The 25,448-nt window shown below is 43.4% G+C and overlaps 2 protein-coding genes across 7 annotated transcripts in view; both read left to right on the top strand.

Annotated features, from left to right (window-relative positions):
- Nucleotides 1–2,908: 2,908 nt before the first annotated feature.
- Nucleotides 2,909–25,448, top strand: part of rbl2 (retinoblastoma-like 2 (p130)) — a 26,779-nt gene continuing 4,239 nt past the window's right edge. For 2 of the 6 annotated variants that reach the window (XM_034535060.1, XM_034535058.1), the window contains exons 1-20: nt 2,909–3,267; nt 4,267–4,397; nt 6,514–6,714; nt 6,818–6,882; nt 12,906–13,034; nt 13,558–13,718; nt 16,004–16,068; nt 17,182–17,353; nt 17,452–17,615; nt 17,762–17,874; nt 17,956–18,059; nt 18,866–19,003; nt 21,760–21,924; nt 22,079–22,163; nt 22,413–22,661; nt 22,739–22,938; nt 23,183–23,200; nt 23,296–23,359; nt 23,444–23,515; nt 24,566–24,668. In XM_034535060.1, the coding sequence (XP_034390951.1) occupies nt 3,130–3,267; nt 4,267–4,397; nt 6,514–6,714; nt 6,818–6,882; nt 12,906–13,034; nt 13,558–13,718; nt 16,004–16,068; nt 17,182–17,353; nt 17,452–17,615; nt 17,762–17,874; nt 17,956–18,059; nt 18,866–19,003; nt 21,760–21,924; nt 22,079–22,163; nt 22,413–22,661; nt 22,739–22,938; nt 23,183–23,200; nt 23,296–23,359; nt 23,444–23,515; nt 24,566–24,645 (2,514 nt within the window). In that variant the 5' untranslated portion in view covers nt 2,909–3,129 and the 3' untranslated portion in view covers nt 24,646–24,668. Of the gene's footprint in view, nt 3,268–4,266; nt 4,398–6,484; nt 6,715–6,817; nt 6,883–12,905; nt 13,035–13,557; nt 13,719–16,003; nt 16,069–17,181; nt 17,354–17,451; nt 17,616–17,761; nt 17,875–17,955; nt 18,060–18,865; nt 19,004–21,759; nt 21,925–22,078; nt 22,164–22,412; nt 22,662–22,738; nt 22,939–23,182; nt 23,360–23,443; nt 23,516–24,565; nt 24,669–25,448 lie in introns of those variants that run through there. The other 4 variants (XM_034535055.1, XM_034535061.1, XM_034535056.1 and 1 more) reach the window with 4 other exon arrangements.
- On the top strand, nt 7,186–11,579 carry LOC117732248 (modulator of apoptosis 1-like). Its single transcript, XM_034535062.1, has 2 exons — nt 7,186–11,042; nt 11,200–11,579. The coding sequence occupies exon 1, from the start codon at nt 8,074–8,076 to the stop codon at nt 9,310–9,312; it is 1,239 nt and encodes a 412-aa protein (XP_034390953.1). The 5' UTR covers nt 7,186–8,073; the 3' UTR covers nt 9,313–11,042; nt 11,200–11,579.

The following is a 25,448-nucleotide window of genomic DNA, read 5'->3' as shown; positions in this document are numbered from 1 at the left end:
CATGGTTCATGTGTTCATGTGTTCATGGTTCATGTGTTCATTGTTCATGTGTTCATGTGTTCATGTGTTCATTGTTCATGTGTTCATGGTTCATGTGTTCATTGTTCCTGTGTTCATGGTTCCTGTGTTCATTGTTCATGTGTTCATGTGTTCATGGTTCATGTGTTCATGTGTTCATGGTTCCTGTGTTCATTGTTCATGTGTTCATGTGTTCATTGTTCATGTGTTCATGTGTTCATTGTTCCTGTGTTCATGGTTCCTGTGTTCATTGTTCATGTGTTCATTGTTCATTGTTCATGTGTTCATGTGTTCATGGTTCATGTGTTCATGTGTTCATGGTTCATGTGTTCATGGTTCATGTGTTCATGTGTTCATTGTTCATGTGTTCATGTGTTCATGTGTTCATGGTTCATGTGTTCATTGTTCCTGTGTTCATGGTTCCTGTGTTCATTGTTCATGTGTTCATGTGTTCATGGTTCATGTGTTCATGTGTTCATGGTTCCTGTGTTCATTGTTGATGTGTTCATGTGTTCATTGTTCATGTGTTCATGTGTTCATGGTTCATGTGTTCATGGTTCATGTGTTCATTGTTCATGTGTTCATGTGTTCATTGTTCATGTGTTCATTGTTCATGTGTTCATGTGTTCATTGTTCACGTGTTCATGGTTCATGTGCTCATTGTTCCTGTGTTCATGGTTCATGTGTTCATTGTTCATGTGTTCATGTGTTCATTGTTCATGTGTTCATTGTTCATGTGTTCATGTGTTCATGTGTTCATTGTTCATGTGTTCATGGTTCATGTGTTCATTGTTCATGTGTTCATGTGTTCATGTGTTCATGGTTCATGTGTTCATTGTTCATGTGTTCATGGTTCATGTGTTCATTGTTCATGTGTTCCTGTGTTCATTATTCATGTGTTCATGGTTCATGTGTGCATTGTTCATGTGTTCCTGTGTTCATTGTTCATGTGTTCATGTGTTCATGTGTTCATTGTTCATGTGTTCATGGTTCATGTGTTCATTGTTCATGTGTTCATGGTTCCTGTGTTCATTGTTCATGTGTTCATTGTTCATTGTTCATGTGTTCATGTGTTCATGGTTCATGTGTTCATGTGTTCATGGTTCATGTGTTCATTGTTCATGTGTTCATGTGTTCATGTGTTCATGTGTTCATTGTTCATGTGTTCATGTGTTCATTGTTCATGTGTTCATGGTTCATGTGTTCATTGTTCCTGTGTTCATGGTTCCTGTGTTCATTGTTCATGTGTTCATGTGTTCATGGTTCATGTGTTCATGTGTTCATGGTTCCTGTGTTCATTGTTCATGTGTTCATGTGTTCATTGTTCATGTGTTCATGTGTTCATTGTTCATGTGTTCATGTGTTCATTGTTCATGTGTTCATGGTTCATGTGTTCATTGTTCATGTGTTCATGGTTCATGTGTTCATTGTTCCTGTGTTCATGGTTCCTGTGTTCATTGTTCATGTGTTCATTGTTCATTGTTCATGTGTTCATGTGTTCATGGTTCATGTGTTCATGTGTTCATGGTTCATGTGTTCATGGTTCATGTGTTCATGTGTTCATGTGTTCATTGTTCATGTGTTCATGTGTTCATGTGTTCATGGTTCATGTGTTCATTGTTCCTGTGTTCATGGTTCCTGTGTTCATTGTTCATGTGTTCATGTGTTCATGGTTCATGTGTTCATGTGTTCATGGTTCCTGTGTTCATTGTTCATGTGTTCATGTGCTCATTGTTCCTGTGTTCATTGTTCATGTGTTCATTGTTCATGTGTTCATTGTTCATTGTTCATTGTTCGTGTGTTCATTGTTCATGTGTTCATTGTTCATGTGTTCATGGTTCATGTGTTCATGTGTTCATGTGTTCATGGTTCATGTGTTCATGGTTCATGTGCTCATTGTTCCTGTGTTCATTGTTCATTGTTCATTGTTCATGTGCTCATTGTTCATGTGTTCATGGTTCATGTGCTCATTGTTCCTGTGTTCATGTGTTCATGGTTCATGTGTTCATGGTTCATGTGCTCATTGTTCCTGTGTTCATTGTTCATTGTTCATGTGCTCATTGTTCATGTGTTCATGGTTCATGTGTTCATTGTTCATGTGCTCATTGTTCCTGTGGTAACAAATAACTTTGCTTTTATTAACTATGCTGTCTGGTAGAGATTTTAAATGAAAATTAAGCCCCTCCCAGTGTTAAGCCCATCCCAATGCAGTATATATTTATACATATATATACATGTATATATATATGGCTCCAGCGCCCCCGCGACCCTAATGAGGATAAGCGGTATTGAAAATGGATGGATGGATGGATAAATATTTACATATATACATGTATATATGTATATATATACATATATATATACATGTATATATGTATATATGTATATATATGTATATATGTGTATATGTATATATGTATATGTATATGTATATATGTATATGTATATATGTACAGTGTGTCTTTTGTACAGTGTTTTTTTTAAATATATTTTTCATTCTTCATATTTCTATTATTATTATAGTGTGTTTGTTTTGTACCTCTGTTGACTCGGAGAACCCTGCAAAAATAATAAAAAACCTTGAACCTTGTGTGTATATATATATATATTTATATATATAAATATATATATATATATATATATATATATATATATATATAGCGTTATGAACTAAATATGTTTATAAAGCTGTAATAACGACATTTAAAAAAAACCAAACTATTTAATGACGTTTTGACTGTTTTTCCGACGGACTTCCGTGAGAACCGTTAGGAAACCACTGAAACGGAAAAAATAAAACCGGAAATAGTAGTACTTTGATTGACAGGTCGACTCACCCATTCGCTCGCAGGGACGCAGGTTTAGTGGGCTGGGCGAGAGCCGCCGTTCTTCACGCGCAGACACGCATAGAATGACGTCAGCTCTCGGCGTCACATACGTCCACAGCGTCCACGCGCCGCCGGAGCTGTCAGTCAGAGGACCTTTAAATGGCCACTCGGCTCGGTACGGCCCGGTAATAACGCTGCCCCGGAGAGACCCGGTGACTGTCGGGGTCGACCCGTTTGATCCAAACCGAGATCTGATCGTCTTACTGGCTCAGCAACACCAACAATGAGCGACGAGGACGAGGTTTTGCAGAAAGCCCGAACCGGGTTCGAAGATCTGTGCCGAGCCTTAAATATGGACGAAGAAGCGAGCGGCGAGGCGTGGAAGAGCTACGACACCATGAGCAGGAACTTTACGTTAGAGGTGAACAGCTTTACGACACTGCTTCTGCTAGCTTTAGGAACTATTGTGACGTCTGTTGGTCTGTCTGTCTGACGTCTGCGGGCCTGTCTGTGTGTCTGTCTGGTAGTCTGTGTCTGTCTGCGGGTCTGTCTGACGTCTGTTGGTCTGTCTGTTGATCTGTGTCTGTCTGAGTGTTGGTCTGTCTGTTGATCAGTGTATGTCTGTCTGTTGATCTGTCTGTTGATGTGTCTGTCTGCGTGTTGATCTGTCTGTTGATGTGTCTGTCTGCGTGTTGATCTGTCTGTTGATGTGTCTGTCTGCGTGTTGATCTGTCTGTTGATCTGTGTCTGTCTGTGTGTTGGTCTGTCTGTTGATGTGTCTGTCTGCGTGTTGATCTGTCTGTTGATCTGTGTCTGTCTGTGTGTTGGTCTGTCTGTTGATGTGTCTGTCTGCGTGTTGATCTGTCTGTTGATCTGTGTCTGTCTGCGTGTTGATCTGTCTGTTGATCTGTGTCTGTCTGTGTGTTGGTCTGTCTGTTGATGTGTCTGTCTGCGTGTTGATCTGTCTGTTGATCTGTGTCTGTCTGCGTGTTGATCTGTCTGTTGATCTGTGTCTGTCTGTGTGTTGGTCTGTCTGTTGATGTGTCTGTCTGTGTGTTGGTCTGTCTGTTGATGTGTCTGTCTGTTGATCTGTGTCTGTTGATCTGTGTCTGTCTGCGTGTTGGTCTGTAAAACTGTATATACATGTAAACAAACTGTATGTACATGTACATAACCATGTAAACAAACTGTATGTACATGTACATAACCATGTAAACAAACTGTATGTACATAACCATGTAAACAAACTGTATGTACATGTAAACAAACTGTATGTACATAACCATGTAAACAAACTGTATGTACATAACCATGTAAACAAACTGTATGTACATGTAAACAAACTGTATGTACATAACCATGTAAACAAACTGTATGTACATGTAAACAAACTGTATGTACATAACCATGTACCCCCCAGGGCAGTGACCTCCACTGGCTGGCCTGCTCTCTCTACGTGGCCTGCAGGTCCTCGGTGCCCACGGTGGGGAAAGGAACCACGGAGGGGAACTACGTCTCCCTGACCCGGATCCTGCGCTGCTCGGAGATGAGGTAGGCCCACAATGCACCTGTGCTCTCACCTGCAGGTCTGTCTCTCATATATATATATATATATATATATATATATATATATATATATATATATATATATATATATATATATATATATATATATATATATATTACTATAAGTACTCTGATCTTCTATTTCAGTTAAAGTACTAATACGCCAGTGTAAAAATCCTTCAATCTATAGTAAAAGTACAAACTTATTATCGTCTACATTCCTACAGTCCCAAAAGTGAAAGTACTCATGATGCAGAAAAGTATGTGTTATATTATTGATCACTTTAATGTTTCAAGGCTTTATATACTGCGGGTAGTTTAATAATACATAATGTTAAAAAAAAGTACTATATGTACCTCTGAGATGTAGTACAGTATAAAGTACTATATGTACCTCTGAGATGTAGTACAGTATAAAGTACAATATGTACCTCTGAGATGTAGTACAGTAAGAAGTACTATATGTACCTCTGAGATGTAGTACAGTATAAAGTACTATATGTACCTCTGAGATGTAGTACAGTATAAAGTACTATATGTACCTCTGAGATGTAGTACAGTATAAAGTACTATATGTACATCTGATATATAGTACAGTAAAAAGTACAATATGTACCTCTGAGATGTATAAGTCTTGTTCTTCCTGACAGCCTGATGGAGTTCTTGTTCTTCCTGACTGCCTGATAGAGTTCTTGTTCTTCCTGACAGCCTTAATAGAGTTCTTGTTCTTCCTGACAGCCTTAATAGAGTTATTGTTCTTCCTGACAGCCTGATAGAGTTATTGTTCTTCCTGACAGCCTGATAGAGTTCTTGTTCTTCCTGACAGCCTGATAGAGTTCTTGTTCTTCCTGACAGCCTTAATAGAGTTCTTGTTCTTCCTGACAGCCTGATGGAGTTCTTGTTCTTCCTGACAGCCTGATAGAGTTCTTGTTCTTCCTGACAGCCTGATGGAGTTCTTGTTCTTCCTGACAGCCTTAATAGAGTTCTTGTTCTTCCTGACTGCCTGATAGAGTTCTTGTTCTTCCTGACAGCCTTAATAGAGTTCTTGTTCTTCCTGACAGCCTGATGGAGTTCTTGTTCTTCCTGACAGCCTTAATAGAGTTCTTGTTCTTCCTGACAGCCTGATAGAGTTCTTGTTCTTCCTGACAGCCTGATAGAGTTCTTGTTCTTCCTGACAGCCTTAATAGAGTTCTTGTTCTTCCTGACAGCCTGATGGAGTTCTTGTTCTTCCTGACAGCCTGATAGAGTTCTTGTTCTTCCTGACAGCCTGATAGAGTTCTTGTTCTTCCTGACAGCCTGATAGAGTTCTTGTTCTTCCTGACAGCCTGATAGAGTTCTTGTTCAGTTCTCGTTCTTCCTGACAGCCTGATAGAGTTCTTGTTCTTCCTGACAGCCTTAATAGAGTTCTTGTTCTTCCTGACAGCCTGATAGAATTCGTGTTCTTCCTGACAGCCTTAATAGAGTTCTTGTTCTTCCTGACAGCCTTAATAGAGTTATTGTTCTTCCTGACAGCCTGATAGAGTTATTGTTCTTCCTGACAGCCTTAATAGAGTTCTTGTTCTTCCTGACAGCCTTAATAGAGTTCTTGTTCTTCCTGACAGCCTGATAGAGTTCTTGTTCTTCCTGACAGCCTGATAGAGTTCTTGTTCTTCCTGACAGCCTTAATAGAGTTCTTGTTCTTCCTGACAGCCTGATAGAGTTCTTGTTCTTCCTGACAGCCTTAATAGAGTTCTTGTTCTTCCTGACAGCCTTAATAGAGTTCTTGTTCTTCCTGACAGCCTTAATAGAGTTCTTGTTCTTCCTGACAGCCTGATAGAATTCGTGTTCTTCCTGACAGCCTTAATAGAGTTCTTGTTCTTCCTGACAGCCTGATAGAGTTCTTGTTCTTCCTGACAGCCTGATAGAGTTCTTGTTCTTCCTGACAGCCTGATAGAATTCGTGTTCTTCCTGACAGCCTTAATAGAGTTCTTGTTCTTCCTGACAGCCTTAATAGAGTTATTGTTCTTCCTGACAGCCTGATAGAGTTCTTGTTCTTCCTGACAGCCTGATAGAGTTCTTGTTCTTCCTGACAGCCTGATAGAGTTCTCGTTCTTCCTGACAGCCTGATAGAGTTCTTTAATAAGATGAAGAAGTGGCAGGACATGGCCGACCTGCCACAGGACTTCCGTCAGAGCACCAACAAGCTGGAGAGAAACTTCACCGTGTCAGCGGTCATCTTTAAGAAGTACGTCCCCATCTTCAAAGCCATCTTCAAGGCGCCGTTGGAGGAGCCGCCTCGAGTTCACCGCAGCCGCAAACAGAGGTGACCTTTGAACTCTCCTGAACAGCCAGTTCAGACCGGTGCTTCTTTGTTTCATGGTGTAGTTTATTAGCTGATGACGTGTCCTCCGGTCTTCTGTCTCCAGACGTCATCCCTGCTCTGTGACCGAGGTCTTCAACTTCTGCTGGGTTCTATTTGTCCACGCTAAAGGTAACCAGTCCACAGTCACCAGTACCCTACTGGGAAACCTTCCAGCTAGTGGTGTTCACTGGTCACATACAACATGTCAATTAATAGACGGCACGAGGACATCCAGCAGATGGTGGAGATGTCACGCATAAAAGTCAACAGAAGAAGAGGACGAGGAAGTTCTGATGTTTGTGTTGGGACGACTGTGGCTCAGTGGTGAAAAGGGTCGTCCTTCAGTCAGAGGATGTGTCCTTGAGCAACACACTTCACCCCAAAATAGCTCCTGTAGCTGTTCTACAGTGTGTGAATGTTAGTTACTGCTGATGGACAGGTGGAACCTGAGCTCCTCCCATCAGTGTATGAATGTTAGTTAGTCCTGGGCTGGTTCAGGTGTCCACAGGGTGGGGAGCCAATCAGAAGAAGGGGGGAGGCGAGTGAAGATAAAGGGAGAGGTGAACCTAGAGTTCTGGTGATTTTTGAGAGTGGGAGAACAGGTGTGTTATGGTGAGCGCGAGCGGAGGGTTTGGGATTGGTGTCGAGGAGCAGCTACACGGAGGAGAGTGAGCCGGGTTGAAAGCACGGTCGGAGTGCGGCGGAACAGCTAGCGGCTAACCCGCGAGGGGTTTGTTGAGGACGACGCAGCCGGAGAGAAGAAGGGAGGCAGGACGGAGTGTCCTGTGATCATCGCGCTTCCAGCTGGACACCAGGGTTTCTAGTAGGACTGCATCCATCGCTCTCTCTGGGGGCCGTGAGCACTGACCCCGCAGATGAGGAGGATTTACACGAGCTCCAACAAGGGCGCCAGCATAGGGTACCTTAGCACGGACTGTTAACGCCCGAGTATTGTTGTGGGTTTCGTGTTGAGTATTGTTTTGTGTTAGAATAAATGTGGATGTGGATGTGTGGTATCCCTTGTGTCTGGGTGAAATTCCTGTGTTAGCATCCTGCTATACTTATCTAAGAAAACGAGGGGTTTAACCGGGATATATATATTTATATAAATGCATGGGAGTTTGAGCCCACATCAACAGTATAGTGAGAATTTGAGTAGACCCGTTTCAATGCACCTCCCATGCAACAGGGGTAGGGTATGAGGCCCCTGACTAGAACAGCAACTGAGGGGGGGGCTACACGTGGGGGCTCGTGAGGTATTTATGGAAAAAGTATAGGTAAATTATATATCCATAGGCCTGTAGAAACTGGCCTTATTGAATGTTTATTTGGTGTAAAGTGTGTTATGCTAATGTAAACATGGAGTCAGAACAGATATTCAACTGGTGTGAAAAGAAAAGTATCGATGTAAAAAAAGTGATTGAGACTATTTATAAAGTACTGGAGGGAGTTAAAGTAGGTGGCCGCTGTAAAAATATGGGACGGTGTTTGAATCCGGTTGGTAAAAGCCAATTCGTGTTAGTTGAAACTACTGATGACATGACAAAGGGGGACATACCCGAACAGTTAGCAGCTGGAGATGGAGAGGAACTTTGGATAGTAAACGCCAGTGAGGGTCACGAGTGGCATGTACCCCGTGAACACGAGGGTTTCCAGACAAAGCTACTAGCGTTTCTAGCAAATGAAGGGAAGACTGTAGCTGATGTCACCGGCTTGTTTAGCTCTACTCCTGCTCAAAAACCCGCCCTAGACCTGAACACCCAGCTGGTTAATGCTATCTCCTTGCTAGTTGAGAAATACCAAGCAACCCCTGCAGACAGTCCAGGCTATCGAAAACTGAGGTTGTTCTTGGGTATCAAACCCACCCCTCTTGGAGAAGAAGAATATGATTCCTGGGCCGAACAAACCACTCACATGCTGGATGAGTGGCAGTGTTCCGATGTCATCAAGAAACAGAGAGTAGCTGAGAGTCTTAAAGGGCCAGCAGAAGATATTGTTCGGGGGTTGAGAGTCACTAATCCTCATGCCACTTCGAATGACTATGGTCAGGCCTTAGAGACAGCTTTTGGAACCACAGATAGTGCTGCTGACCTCATGGGGAAGTTCCGTACCACCTTCCAGAGAGGAGGGGAGAAACTGTCAGCATACTTGCTCAGACTAGACAAGCTATTTCATGCAGTCCATCGTAGGGGTGGAATGGAAGTGGCTGACATGAACCAAGTTCGCATTGAACAAGTTGCAAGAGGTGCGCTGTCCAATGACCTCACTGCCCTTCGCATAAGGTTGACCTATAAACTGAAGCCTCCTCCAAGCTTCACTGAGCTGCTTTGTAGAGAAGAGGAGGAGATGATCCTTGAGAGACTAAGTGTACAGACTGTCGGTAGCCGTGTGGAGTGTTCTATAGCAGCCGTTGCACCAGTTCGACCTGACAGAGATCCTGCAATAGAGAGTCTTGTGAAAGAATTTCAAGGGCTTAAGAATGATGTTGCACGCTTACTTTCTGCCTCTGCTGCTGTTTCACAAAGTGCACCACAACATGTAGCTCAAAGCCACAACTAGAAACCAAATGGGAACGCCTATGCACGTGGAAAGGAGAGATCCCCGAAACCCCAGTACCGCACTGATGTCTTTTGCTATAGGTGTGGGGAAGATGGTCACTTCCAGCGAGAGTGTGAACACCCAGAGCACCTCAGGAAAGTGAACAAGCGTCTCTTGAACCTAAAACAGTCAGCAGGAAACTTCCCAGGGGCTCAGTAAGGGAACGGCCTAAGGCTCCGGAGAAGATACCTTCCACAAAGTGTGACATGCTACAGGAAGGAAAGGCTAATTTGCCAGAGGGGTTAGTTCGACCTAGCTCTATTGTCCCTGTACACATTGAGGGCATTTACACCAAAGCTTTACTTGATAGCGGGTCTCAAGTTACTTTACCCGCTCCTTCTATGACGGGTATCTGAAGCACCTGCCTTTGACCCCTATTGGTTGCCTAGAGATTTGGGGTCTCAGTGTAGAGGAGTATCCATATGACGGCTATGTGTGCTTGAAACTTGAGTTCAATGAAGATGTAGTTGGAGTAGCTGAGACCATAGAAACACTTGTGCTTGTGTGTGCAGATCCGGTCATGAAAGGCGAGGCTTCTATTTTGGTTGGTACAAACACCTCCATAGTTCGGAGACTCTTTAGTTCATGTCAAACCCATGGAGGAGATCATTTCCTTCATGCCCGCTCTATCCACCCGGCCATAAAAGAAGCTTATGAGAAGACAACTAGAGGGACAGTCTGGTTCATGCAAGAGAAGCCTTTCACTCTACCACCTGGTGGGGTTGCAACAGTCACAGGCACAAGCTGTTCTTTTTGACCGTCCAGAGGAGGGGGGTTTTCCAGAAGGGCTTCTGGTGATGCCGGTGGCTAAAAAGCCAATCGTTGTCCATTGTCATCGCATTACAGTTACCCTGAGAAATCTGTCTGGCCACAATGTGACCTTGAGACGTGGAATGCAAATCGCTCACCTTTTTCCTGTGGAGGTGATAAACACAGTCCGTGCAAAGAAAATACCCATGCTGTCTACCTCTCCGCTTTCCCCCTCCTCTTTTGATTTTGGTGAGTCTCCAGTGCCTCCTTAGTGGAAGGAGAGACTGTGTCATAAAATGATGCAGAGAAAGGAAGTTTTCTCCTGCAGTGAGTTTGATGTTGGTTGTGCAAAGAACGCACAACACCACATTTGTGTAATCGATGATAAATCATTTCGAGAACGTTCCAGACAATTACCACCAGGTGACTTGGAAGACATGAGGAATCATCTCCATGATCTTAAAGAGGCTGGGATTATTTCAGACTCCAGAAGTCTCTATGCCTCCCCAATAGTTGTGGTTCGCAAGAAAAATGGAACCATACGCATGTGTGTGGACTACAGGAAGTTAAACAGGAGGACAATTCCTGATCAATACACAGTCCCACAAGTGGAGGATGCTCTGTCTTGCCTAAGTGGTAGTCAGTGGTTCAGTGTGCTCGATCTCCGAAGTGGCTATTATCAGATCCCGTTAAGTCCCGCTGACAAAACAAAAAACAGCATTCATCTGCCCAGCAGGATTCTATCAGTTTGAGCGGATGCCACAAGGGGTTTGTGGAGCACCAGCCACATTTCAGCGAGTCATGGAGTTGGCTGTTGGAATTTCTGGTTTACCTGGACAATATAATCGTTTTTGGGGAAAACCTTGGAAGAGCATGAGCAGTGCCTTTTCAAAGTACTGGACAGATTAAAGGAGAAGGACTAAAGTTATCCTTGGATAAATGTAAGTTCTGCTGCCTTTCTGTAACCTACCTTGGGCACGTCGTGTCTAGGGATGGTGTTGCTACCGACACCTCCAAGATCGAAGCTGTGAAGTCTTGGCCACGCCCAGAGAATATCACTGCTCTTCGCTCTTTCCTTGGTTTCTGTGGATATTACAGGCGATTTGTAAAAGATTTCTCCAGAGTCCCACTCAACCAGTTACTGCAGGGCTGCATTGTAACCGGAAGGCAGGGAAAACAAACAACGATAGAGAAAGACTGGAAAGAGAAACAAATACCAAAGCCCGACACAGAGCCCAAAGACTGGTACCACTCCAAAGAGCCATTGGGACGGAGGTGGGATGAAGACTGCGAAAAGGCTTTTGAGGCTTTAAAGAGAAGGCTTAAACTCTGTTTGTTCCACTGCCATCGGGAAGAAGATTCAGGACTATTAAAACCTTGACTAACAGGCTGAGGAACAGCTTTTTCCCCAGAGCCATTTCCTCCATCACCCACCACCCCACCCAGCTCACACCGGACAGTACTGCGGAGGGACAAAAATAGACAATAATACAACACTTTTTCACTTTTAAGCCATTGCTGCCTGTGTTTTATGTTTTATTTATTTTTAAAATGTCTTGTTTTAAATTAAAATGTCCTGTCTTAAATGTTTTTATACATGTTTGTACCTGTTGCTGCTGTACTGACTGAGTCGCCAACTTAATTTCGTTGTATGTTTTTTACAATGACAATAAACATCCTTACCTTACCTTACAGAGACACCCGTTTTGGCCTTTGCCAACCCAGAGCTGCCCTATGCCAGCCGAGAAGGTTTGGGAGGTGTCCTGTATCAGGACCAAGGAGAGGGATTGCGCCCAGTTGCTTTTGTCAGCCGAAGCCTGTCCCCAGCAGAGAATAAATATCCCACACAAACTGGAATGTTTGGCTTTAAAGTGGGCGGTCACCAAAAAGCTGCATGATTATCTCTATGGAGTCAAGTTTGAGGTACACACGGACAACAATCCCTTAACCTATGTCCTAACTACTGCTAAGTTGGACGCAGCAGGTCATCAATGGTTGGAGGAACTTTCAACTTATAACTTTAGCCTAAAGTATCGCCCTGGAAAGCAAAACGTTGATGCGGATGCATTGTCTCGGCACCCTCCTGAAAATCGAGATGTGTCTCATGAGGAGGAGAAAGTCATACCAGCCGTTACTGTCCAAGCTGTCTGTCATATGGTGGAATTCCGATCCCGCCAATACGGCCACCGCAGAGCTGTTGATCTTCTGGGCTCATCTAAACATGCTGTTCCTCAAGACTATTGCAATTTGGCTTTCTTGAGTGAGAAACAGCTGCCTCAAATGACTTCTGCAGATATCTCGCATTCTCAGCAGAAAGGCCGCTGCATTGGAGAGCTGATGAGTTGTCACACCTCGAAAGTGGGAGTTAAAGGACAAGTCTGGGTCAAAGATAACTAGAGATTCTTTACAGTGGTGTTGGATGCCAGGGCAATGCCATCTACAGAAACCACATCACCAGATAATTGATCTCTGAGGTGTTCAGGGCCCAGTAAAATAACTTCAGTTTTGTCTGAGTTTAACATCAGGAAGTTGGAGGTCATCCATGTTTTTATGTCTTTAAGACATTCTTGAAGTTTAGCGAGCTGGTTGGTCTCCTCTGGTTTGATCGATAGATATAATTGAGTATCATCTGCATAGCAATGAAAGTTTATGGAGTGATTCCTGATAATGTTGCCCAAAGGAAGCATAAAATTGGTCCAAGCACAGAACCTTGTGCTTAGACGTGAAGCTCTTCCCCTCCCAAGGAGTCCACGTCTTAAACTGTCCTAATCTGTCCTAATCTGTCCTCCTTCTGTCTTCTTCAGGGAACTTCCCGATGATCAGCGATGACCTGGTGAACTCATATCACCTGCTGCTGTGCGCTCTGGACCTGGTCTTCACCAACGCTCTGCTGTGCAATTCCAGGAAAGACCTGCTCAACACAAACTTCAGAGGTGCCTCTCTCGTCATCACACAAAGCGCTGCGCAGCACTGCTGTGGAGGAAGCCTGCTTATCAGGCCTGGACTGAACTAAATCAAGCTAAATAAATTAGCCTGTCTTCCAGTTGACACCTGGTGTTTCCTCTGCTCCATCTGCCTCCTCCTCGCTCTCCAAACATGGCTTTATTGTGCTGAGAGGAAACAGCTCTGGCTCCTCGTCAAGCTGCATCCACTCAGGAAACAAGGGTTGGGTTTACAACTCTAACTCACTCCGGAGAACTTAAAGAGGCACGACTGCTGTTCAGAGGAGGTTCTCCTCTACAGTCCTTTCGTTACCACAGTAGATGGAGGAATGCAATCAAAAACAACTATAATTCTGAACCCTGATTGAGTGACTAATGCAGAACATTATAGTGCTCCTCTTCTACGAGTGATTCATCCCTGTATGATTCCTTTCTTTGATATTACAAGAATGTAAATGTTCCACAGTGATGATAATAAGAGAAACATGGTCCTGGTCTGTGTGATGTCCTCCAGGTCTACCAGAGGACTTCAGCACTAAAGACTTCAGGCCGTCCTCGGGGCCGTACTGCTTCATAGAGCAGCTGTGTGAGCTGCATGACGGGCTGGTGCTGGAGGCCAAAGGGGTCAAAGAGCACTTCTGGAAACCCTTCATCAAGAAACTCTTCCACAAGAGGGTGAGACATGTCATTAACTAGACTGTTCATCAAGAAACTCTTCCACTAGAGGGTGAGACATGTTGTCATTAACTAGACTGTTCATCAAGAAACTCTTCCACTAGAGGGTGAGACATGTTGTCATTAACTAGACTGTTCATCTAGAAACTCTTCCACTAGAGGGTGAGACATGTTGTCATTAACTAGACTGTTCATCAAGAAACTCTTCCACTAGAGGGTGAGACATGTTGTCATTAACTAGACTGTTCATCTAGAAACTCTTCCACAAGAGGGTGAGACATGTCATTAACTAGACTGTTCATCAAGAAACTCTTCCACTAGAGGGTGAGACATGTCATTAACTAGACTGTTCATCTAGAAACTCTTCCACTAGAGGGTGAGACATGTCATTAACTAGACTGTTCATCAAGAAACTCTTCCTTTAGAGGGTGAGACATGTTGTCATTAACTAGACTGTTCATCTAGAAACTCTTCCACTAGAGGGTGAGACATGTCATTAACTAGACTGTTCATCTAGAAACTCTTCCACTAGAGGGTGAGACATGTCATTAACTAGACTGTTCATCTAGAAACTCTTCCTTTAGAGGGTGAGACATGTCATTAACTAGACTGTTCATCAAGAAACTCTTCCACTAGAGGGTGAGACATGTCATTAACTAGACTGTTCATCTAGAAACTCTTCCACTAGAGGGTGAGACATGTCATTAACTAGACTGTTCATCAAGAAACTCTTCCTTTAGAGGGTGAGACATGTTGTCATTAACTAGACTGTTCATCTAGAAACTCTTCCACTAGAGGGTGAGACATGTCATTAACTAGACTGTTCATCTAGAAACTCTTCCACTAGAGGGTGAGACATGTCATTAACTAGACTGTTCATCTAGAAACTCTTCCACTAGAGGGTGAGACATGTTGTCATTAACTAGACTGTTCATCTAGAAACTCTTCCACTAGAGGGTGAGACATGTTGTCATTAACTAGACTGTTCATCTAGAAACTCTTCCACTAGAGGGTGAGACATGTTGTCATTAACTAGACTGTTCATCTAGAAACTCTTCCACTAGAGGGTGAGACATGTCATTAACTAGACTGTTCATCTAGAAACTCTTCCACTAGAGGGTGAGACATGTTGTCATTAACTAGACTGTTCATCAAGAAACTCTTCCACTAGAGGGTGAGACATGTTGTCATTAACTAGACTGTTCATCAAGAAACTCTTCCACTAGAGGGTGAGACATGTTGTCATTAACTAGACTGTTCATCTAGAAACTCTTCCACTAGAGGGTGAGACATGTCATTAACTAGACTGTTCATCTAGAAACTCTTCCTTTAGAGGGTGAGACATGTTGTCATTAACTAGACTGTTCATCTAGAAACTCTTCCACTAGAGGGTGAGACATGTTGTCATTAACTAGACTGTTCATCTAGAAACTCTTCCACTAGAGGGTGAGACATGTCATTAACTAGACTGTTCATCTAGAAACTCTTCCACTAGAGGGTGAGACATGTTGTCATTAACTAGACTGTTCATCTAGAAACTCTTCCACTAGAGGGTGAGACATGTTGTCATTAACTAGACTGTTCATCTAGAAACTCTTCCACTAGAGGGTGAGACATGTTGTCATTAACTAGACTGTTCATCTAGAAACTCTTCCACTAGAGGGTGAGACATGTCATTAACTAGACTGTTCATCTAGAAACTCTTCCACTAGAGGGTGAGACATGTCATTAACTAGACTGTTCATCTAGAAACTCTTCCACTAGAGGGTGAGACATGTTGTCATTAACTAGACTGTTCATCTAGAAACTCTTCCACTAGAGGGTGAGACATGTCATTAACTAGACTGTTCATCTAGAAACTCTTCCACTAGAGGGTGAGACATGTCATTAACTAGACTGTTCATCTAGAAACTCTTCCACTAGAGGGTGAGACATGTCATTAACTAGACTGTTCATCTAGAAACTCTTCCACTAGAGGGTGAGACATGTTGTCATTAACTAGACTGTTCATCTAGAAACTCTTCCACTAGAGGGTGAGACATGTTGTCATTAACTAGACTGTTCATCTAGAAACTCTTCCACTAGAGGGTGAGACATGTCATTAACTAGACTGTTCATCTAGAAACTCTTCCACTAGAGGGTGAGACATGTCATTAACTAGACTGTTCATCTAGAAACTCTTCCACTAGAGGGTGAGACATGTCATTAACTAGACTGTTCATCTAGAAACTCTTCCACTAGAGGGTGAGACATGTCATTAACTAGAATGTCTCTCTCTCCCACAGATCGTCAAAGGAAAGGAGGAAAGTCTGACCGGCTTTCTGGATCCTATGAACTTTGGAGACAGTTTGTGAGTGTCTGAGTTTTTTGAACATCCCTGAGTTTATTGATCGTAATGTGTTCACATGTATCCATCAGTTTGGATCCTTTTAAGTATTCAGATTACTTTACTAATTACTGTGTCCTACCTGTTTGTTTTAGGAGCAACATGTTTACCAATGTCATGGTTTACTTCATCTGATGACGTGTTCATGATGTTCCAGTCTTTTCATAACAGCTGGTACTCTACCCTACTCTACCCTAACCTATCCTACTCTACTCTACTCTACTCTACCCTAACCTATTCTACCCTACTCTACTCTACCCTACCCTACCCTACTCTACCCTAACCTATTCTACCCTACCCCACTCTACTCTACTCTACCCTACTCTACTCTACTCTACCCTACTCTACGCTACTCTACTCTACTCTACTCTACTCTACCCTACTCTACCCTAACCTAACCTATTCTACCCTACCCCACTCTACTCTACTCTACCCTACCCTACTCTACTTTACCCTACTCTACTCTACTCTACTCTACCCTACCCTACTCTACTTTACCCTACTCTACCCTACTTTACTCTACTCTACTTACCCTACTCTACCCTACCCTACCCTACTCTACTCTACCCTACCCTATTATACTCTACGGTACCCTACTCTACCCTACCCTACCCCACTCTACTCTACTCTACCCTACTCTACTCTACTTTACCCTACTCTACCCTACTTTACTCTACTCTACTTTACCCTACTCTACTCTACCCTACCCTATTATACTCTACGGTACACTACTCTACCCTATCCTACCCTACTCTACCCTACCCTATTATACTCTACGGTACCCTACTCTACCCTATTATACCCTACTCTACTCTACCCTACTCTACTCTACTTTACCCTACTCTACCCTACTTTACTCTACTCTACTTTACCCTACTCTACTCTACCCTACCCTATTATACTCTACGGTACACTACTCTACCCTATCCTACCCTACCCTACCCTACCCTATTATACTCTACGGTACCCTACTCTACCCTACCCTACTTTACTCTACTCTACTCTACCCTACTTTACTCTATTCTACCCTACTCTACCCTACCCTACCCTACTCTACCCTACCCTACTCTACTCTAGTTTGTCTCTGACTCGGGTGTACGAGGAACACATTCTGGCCACCGGTAGTTTAGATGAGAGGATCTTCACCGGTGAGGGGGCGAGCGATGACATTGGGACCCCAGGACCCAGCCTGTGTGAGACGGTGGAGAACCAGGACAGTGACACCTACAGGCTTCACCACAGCCTCACGGTGAGACGGCTCACTCTCGTTTCTGAACCAACACTATTTACTGCTGTGAATGAACAGAAAGCATTACAGACCCAGCCTGTCGTGTCTCCTCCCATCAGGCCTCGGCTCTGAAGGTGTCCACTCCTCTGACCGGCAGGAAGTACGTTCGGGAGAACCACTGGGCGTCTCCCGTCTCATCCGCCATGAAGAGCGTCGGGCGACTCCACACTCTGCTGTCGGGAACCAAACAGGGGCCGAGCGCTAAGCTGGCAGAGACGCTCAGGTATAATGTATTAAATATTTAAATATTTCACCACATAGTCCCAAACCTGGAAAGAGATGTGAGCACCGGAGCGTTTCTCCACGAAGACGCTTCAGTGAACAACCTCTACCGTTGCTGCTTTAACATGTGTGAATTTCTTCATGCAGGACCTGTGCCAGAGACCCCAGTGATGTCATCAGCAAGCGCCTGAAGGACATGTTTGAGCTCCTGTGTCAACATTACGAGGGCAGCAGGACGGAGAGCAGGTCGATGGGAAGAGGTACATGAACATGCCCGCCCGAGTCATGATCAGAAAGCTGGACCCAGTAGACTAACTCCTCTCTCGACGCCCTGCTCCTAGACATGGCAGTGAAGTACTTTCACCTGGCGGAGGCGCTGTACTACAGGATCCTGGAGTCCATCATCGAGAGGGAAAAGATGATCCTGGGAGACGCAGATCTGTCCGTGAGTATTTAGTGTCTTCTTGGAAATACTGCTGATGTGACATTTGAGTCCGGCATATGATCGATAGATAGATATATACTTTATTAATCCCCAAGGGGAAATTTGTTGTCATAGTATCTACAAACACCAAATGGAATAGACTAAATAAACTAAACACACAAAATAAAATAGAATATAACAGGAATGAGAGATATAGACAAAAAATGAAATATATATACACAATATATATATATATATATATATATATATATATATTGTGTATAGATATTTTATATATATATATATATATATATAAAATATATATACACAATAGAATACAAATAACTGTGCAGTGTGTATTAAGCAAATTAAATTAAATTAAATGTAAACAGTGTGCAAAATATGTAAAATATACATACACAATAGAATATGAATAACTGTGCAGTGTGTATTTAAGGACATTAATTTAAGTTTAAACAGAGTGTGCAAAATGCAAAGTATGTGTAGTGTATATGAAGTGTATATCACCATAAATGTGAATGTGTACAGTGAAAATGAAAATGAGTCCACAGAGGATCTGGCCAGAGGTGCTTTGTTGTAAGTCATGAGATGAGTGGCAGGACAGTAGTGATGTTTAGATGTTTAGGTCAGTGTTTTACCAGCAGAGGAGCTGAAGCTGTTATCTTTGTTTTCTTTTCTTTTTCATTGTACATGTCAGAACACAGGAGTGAGTTAGTTTGTGTTTTTGTGTCACTTTCGTGTTTTAAAGTGTTAATTCAGGTTCACCAGAGTCCGTCATTCTAGTAAAACTTGTGTGTGTGTCTCAGTGTATCCTGGAGCAGGCCGTCTTCCATCGCTCCCTGCTGGCTTGCTGTCTGGAGGTTGTTGTCTTCTCCTACAGACCTCCAGGAGATTTCCCCAACCTGATCACCATCTTCCAGCTGCCGGCGTATCACTTCTACAAGGTATCAATGAGGCCTATCACTTGTACAAGGTATCAATGAGGCCTATCACTTGTACAAGGTATCAATGAGGCCTATCACTTGTAGAAGGTATCAATGAGGCCTATCACTTGTACAAGGTATCAATGAGGCCTATCACTTGTACAAGGTATCAATGAGGACGATCACTTGTAGAAGGTATCAATGAGGCCTATCACTTGTACAAGGTATCAATGAGGCCTATCACTTGTAGAAGGTATCAATGAGACCTATCACTTGTACAAGGTATCAATGAGGACGATCACTTGTAGAAGGTATCAATGAGGCCTATCACTTGTACAAGGTATCAATGAGGCCTATCACTTGTACAAGGTATCAATGAGGCCTATCACTTGTACAAGGTATCAATGAGGACGATCACTTGTACAAGGTATCAATGAGACCTATCACTTGTACAAGGTATCAATGAGGACGATCACTTGTACAAGGTATCAATGAGGCCTATCACTTGTACAAGGTATCAATGAGGACGATCACTTGTACAAGGTATCAATGAGGCCTATCACTTGTACAAGGTATCAATGAGGCCTATCACTTGTACAAGGTATCAATGAGGACGATCACTTGTACAAGGTATCAATGAGGCCTATCACTTGTACAAGGTATCAATGAGGCCTATCACTTGTACAAGGTATCAATGAGGACGATCACTTGTACAAGGTATCAATGAGGCCTATCACTTGTACAAGGTATCAATGAGGACGATCACTTGTACAAGGTATCAATGAGGCCTATCACTTGTACAAGGTATCAATGAGGACGATCACTTGTACAAGGTATCAATGAGGACGATCACTTGTACAAGGTATCAATGAGGACGATCACCTGTACAAGGTATCAATGAGCCGATCACGTGTACAAGGTATCAATGAGGACTATCACTTGTACAAGGTATCAATGAGGACTATCACTTGTACAAGGTATCAATGAGGATGATCACTTGTACAAGGTATCAATGAGGACGATCACTTGTACAAGGTATCAATGAGGACGATCACTTGTACAAGGTATCAATGAGGACGATCACCTGTACAAGGTATCAATGAGCCGATCACGTGTACAAGGTATCAATGAGGACTATCACTTGTACAAGGTATCAATGAGGACGATCACTTGTACAAGGTATCAATGAGGACGATCACTTGTACAAGGTATCAATGAGGATGATCACTTGTACAAGGTATCAATGAGCCGATCACGTGTACAAGGTATCAATGAGGACGATCACCTGTACAAGGTATCAATGAGGACGATCACTTGTACAAGGTATCAATGAGGCCTATCACTTGTACAAGGTACAAATGAGGCCTATCACTTGTACAAGGTATCAATGAGGACGATCACTTGTACAAGGTACAAATGAGGCCTATCACTTGTACAAGGTATCAATGAGGACGATCACTTGTACAAGGTATCAATGAGGACGATCACTTGTACAAGGTATCAATGAGGACGATCACTTGTACAAGGTATAAATGAGGACGATCACCTGTACAAGGTATCAATGAGCCGATCACTTGTACAAGGTATCAATGAGGACGATCACTTGTACAAGGTATCAATGAGGACGATCACCTGTACAAGGTATCAATGAGCCGATCACTTGTACAAGGTATCAATGAGGACGATCACTTGTACAAGGTATCAATGAGGACGATCACTTGTACAAGGTATAAATGAGGACGATCACCTGTACAAGGTATCAATGAGGACGATCACTTGTACAAGGTATAAATGAGGACGATCACCTGTACAAGGTATCAATGAGCCGATCACTTGTACAAGGTATCAATGAGGACGATCACTTGTACAAGGTATAAATGAGGACGATCACCTGTACAAGGTATCAATGAGCCTATCACTTGTACAAGGTATCAATGAGGACGATCACTTGTACAAGGTATCAATGAGGACGATCACCTGTACAAGGTATCAATGAGGACGATCACTTGTACAAGGTATCAATGAGGACGATCACTTGTACAAGGTATCAATGAGGACTATCACTTGTACAAGGTATCAATGAGGACGATCACCTGTACAAGGTATCAATGAGGACGATCACTTGTACAAGGTATCAATGAGGACGATCACCTGTACAAGGTATCAATGAGCCAATCACTTGTACAAGGTATCAATGAGGACGATCACTTGTACAAGGTATCAATGAGCCGATCACTTGTACAAGGTATCAATGAGGACGATCACTTGTACAAGGTATCAATGAGCTGATCACTTGTACAAGGTATCAATGAGGACGATCACTTGTACAAGGTATCAATGAGGACTATCACTTGTACAAGGTATCAATGAGGACGATCACCTGTACAAGGTATCAATGAGGACGATCACCTGTACAAGGTATCAATGAGGATGATCACTTGTACAAGGTATCAATGAGGACGATCACCTGTACAAGGTATCAATGAGGACGATCACTTGTACAAGGTCTCAATGAAGACGATCACCTGTACAAGGTATCAATGAGCCGATCACTTGTACAAGGTATCAATGAGGACGATCACTTGTACAAGGTATCAATGAGGACGATCACTTGTACAAGGTATCAATGAGGACTATCACTTGTACAAGGTATCAATGAGGACGATCACTTGTACAAGGTATCAATGAGGACGATCACTTGTGAGTTCTGGTGTGTGACTGACAGTCGTGTGTAGCAGCATCTAAAGCAGAAGGAGCTTAGATTTGATGATCTGCAGGTGATCGAGGTGCTGGTGCGGTCGGAGCAGGGTCTATTTCGGGAGGTGGTGAAGCACCTGAACCAGGTGGAGGAGCAGGTTCTGGAGAGTCTGGCCTGGACCAACGACTCCCCGCTGTGGGAGAGCCTCCGTGGGGCCAAAGACCACGTTCCCGCCTGCAAGCAGGTCCATAAACCACAACCCATTCAGTTTATTTTGGTTATAGATAAACGTGTTAATCCTGATAAATACATTACAAGTCAGTTTGTTCATGAAGCGTTCCTGTTTGTAACTGGATGTGGTCTTGATGTGTTCTGGTTGTGGTCTGGATGGGGTTCAGGTGATGCCTCTTCAGTATCTGGAACAAAGTGATGAGAGCAGCAGTGTTCCTCTGACTCCCATCAACCAGGGACCAGAACTCAGAGGTGTGTAATGTCCTCTGTGTCTTAATGTGTCAAACGAAGCGTCTTTGTGTCTTTTAGTGTGTCAAATGAAGCGTCTTTGTGTCTTTTAATGTGTCAAACGAAGCATCTTTGTGTCTTAATCTGTCAAATGAAGCATCTTTGTGTCTTAATCTGTCAAATGAAGCGTCTTTGTGTCTTTTAGTGTGTCAAACAACGCGTCTTTGTGTCTGTTAATGTGTCAAACGAAGCGTCTTTGTGTCTTGTCCTCAGGTTTGTCCCCGTCCCCCACCACCCTGTTGGACCGGTACAGCTCTCCTCCCACCGGCCCGTTTCGCCGCCGTCTGTTTGTCGACCCGGTGGACGGAGAGCCTTACACTGCCAGTACGGCGCCGACCGCCGTGACCAAGACCGGTCCGGCCGGCCTGGTCGCCACCATCCCGGCCGGGCAGACGGTGGTCTCCATGGCGACCGCCACCGTCACCGCTAACAACGGGCAGACGGTCACCATCCCGGTGCAAGGTGAGGGACAGGCACCCTCACATCGAGTGAAGAGCGATGGCGACGAGTAACACACTTCTGACCTCTGACCTCTGCAGGGATAGCCAATGAGAGCGGAGGCATCACCTTCTTCCCCGTCCAGGTGAGCATGACCGGACAGGGTGGAGCAACGCTGCAGTCGCTGTCCACGCAGACTCTGACCGGCACCCTCGCTGTCCAATCGGCTGTCACCAAACCGGCTAAACCGGCAGCCGTTAGTCCGCTGAGGAAAGGCTCGCTGTCGCTGTTCTTCAGGAAGGTACGGAGACCTCACGGGTCTTATACTGGGATACGACAACGTGACAACCAGCTGCTCCAGGTTCAGGTCCTGGTGGAGGTCGTTCACCTCTCTGCCCTTTATCATCAACACAAATGCATTCCCTCTGAATTAAATAAGTCAGTTTATTGTGAAGCCGCAGATGCTTGCATGAGCAGTGACTTGTAGGGTGTTTCCTATATGAAGCTGCTTGTTGAACAGAGGTCCTCCCCTTGTCCCTCCTCAGGTGTACCACCTGGCCAGTGTGCGTCTCAGAGACCTTTGTTCCAAACTGGATATCTCTTCAGATCTCAGGAGGAAGATCTGGACGTGTTTTGAATATTCTCTCGTTTACTGCAGCGAGCTGATGATGGACCGCCACCTGGACCAGCTGCTCATGTGTGCTGTGTACGTCATGGCCAAGGTCTGTGTGTGTACTGTGTGTACTGTGTGTGTGTGTGTGTCTCTGTTGAAGTGTATCTCAGCGTCTGTTTTTTTTCTTCTTCAGGTGACCAAAGAAGACAAATCCTTCCAGAACATCATGAAGTCTTACAGAACGCAGCCTCAGGCCAGCAGCAATGTAAGATCCAGAAACACAGGAAGTGACCATGAAACACAGGAAGTAAACACGATACACAGGAAGTAAACACGATACACAGGAAGTAAACACGATATACAGGAAGTAAACATTAAACACGATATACAGGATGTAAACATTAAACATGACATACAGGAAGTAAACATTAAACATGATATACAGGAAGTGAACATTCAACACAGGAAGTAAACAATATATACAGGAAACTTGGGACGTAAATATTCAACATGATGTACGGGAAGTAAACATGGGAAAACAGGAAGTTAGCATGAAACACAGGAAGTGAACATGATATACAGGAAGTAAACATTCAACATGAAACACAGGAAGTAAACATTCAACACAGGAAGTGAATATGAACCACAGGAAGTAAACATGAAACACAGGAAACACAGGAAGTGAACATGAAACACAGGAAACACAGGAAGTGGACATGAAACACAGGAAGTGAACATGAAACACAGGAAACACAGGAAGTGAACATGAAACACGGAAGTAAACATGAAACACAGGAAACACAGGAAGTGGACATGAAACACAGGAAGTGAACATGAAACACAGGAAGTGAACATGAAACACAGGAAACACAGGAAGTGAACATGAAACACAGGAAGTAAACATGAAACACAGGAAGTGAACATGAAACACAGGAAGTGAACATGAAACACAGGAAACACAGGAAGTGAACATGAAACACAGGAAGTAAACATGAAACACAGGAAGTGAACATGAAACACAGGAAACACAGGAAGTGGACATGAAACACAGGAAGTGAACATGAAACACAGGAAACACAGGAAGTGGACATGAAACACAGGAAGTGAACATGAAACACAGGAAGTTGACATGAAACAGGAAGTGAACATGAAACACAGGAAGTGAACATGAAACACAGGAAGTGGACATGAAACACAGGAAGTGAAAATGAAACATAGGAAGTGAACATGAAACACAGGAAGTGAACATTCAACATGATATACAGGAAGTAAACATGAAACACAGGAAGTAAACAGGTGTGTTTGTGTGTCTCAGGTGTACAGGAGTGTGTTGATCTCAGGGAGGAGCAGACGTCCCTCAGGCATCAACAACAACAACAACAACTCACCTGGTGACACCAGCCAGGGTCTAGATCTAGGTACCAAACAGCTGTTGCAGTCCTTCATGCTGGACCCACCAAGTTAACATACAAATACATACTTGTATTGTTGTTCTCTTCTCTTCAACACTCACCTCATGGTTCATTAATGATTTCCATCTTTGGAGTCTAGGTGCTTCCTTAAGTTTCCACTTTTGGAATAAGAGCTTTGTATAAACTGTTCAAAAAGTATTTTTGTATGAATATATGTATGTTCTAATGTTCTTATGTTAATAGGTCTTCTCCCATTAACCTAGACCAATTGTCCTCAACGGTTTCTACTTCTAAACCGTCTACCTGTCTCTTAGACCACATCCCAACGAGGCTGCTTAAAGACCTGTTGCCTTTAATTGGCACCTCTCTGTTGGATATTGTTAATGTGTCTTTGTTAACAGGCCATGTACCACATTCCTTCAAAGTAGCTGTAATTAAACCTCTCCTGAAGAAGACCACTCTTAATCCAGAGGTGTTGGCTAACTACAGACCGATCTCTAACCTTCCCTTCCTCTCTAAGATCCTTGAGAAAGTAGTCGCAAATCAGTTGTGTGACTTCCTACATCAGAATAGTTTATTTGAGGAGTTTCAGTCAGGATTTAGAAAACACCTTAGTGCTCATAAAGGACTCATCTCTGTACTGGTCTTGTTAGACCTTAGTGCTGATAAAGGACTCATCTCTGTACTGGTATTATTAGACCTTAGTGCTGATAAAGGACTCATCTATGTACTTGTCTTGTTAGACCTTAGTGCTCATAAAGGACTCATCTCTGTACTGGTCTTATT

The sequence above is a fragment of the Cyclopterus lumpus genome, chromosome 6, assembly GCF_009769545.1.
Source record: "Cyclopterus lumpus isolate fCycLum1 chromosome 6, fCycLum1.pri, whole genome shotgun sequence".
In the NCBI taxonomy this organism is placed as follows: domain Eukaryota; kingdom Metazoa; phylum Chordata; class Actinopteri; order Perciformes; family Cyclopteridae; genus Cyclopterus; species Cyclopterus lumpus.
Note: the sequence above shows the minus strand (reverse complement) of the source record. Positions and strands in the feature narration are given on the sequence as shown.

Coding starts and splice junctions, on each gene's coding strand:
- LOC117732248 (XM_034535062.1), top strand. CDS start 8,074: ATGTTTATTTGGTGTAAAGTGTGTTATGCTAATGTAAACATGGAGTCA.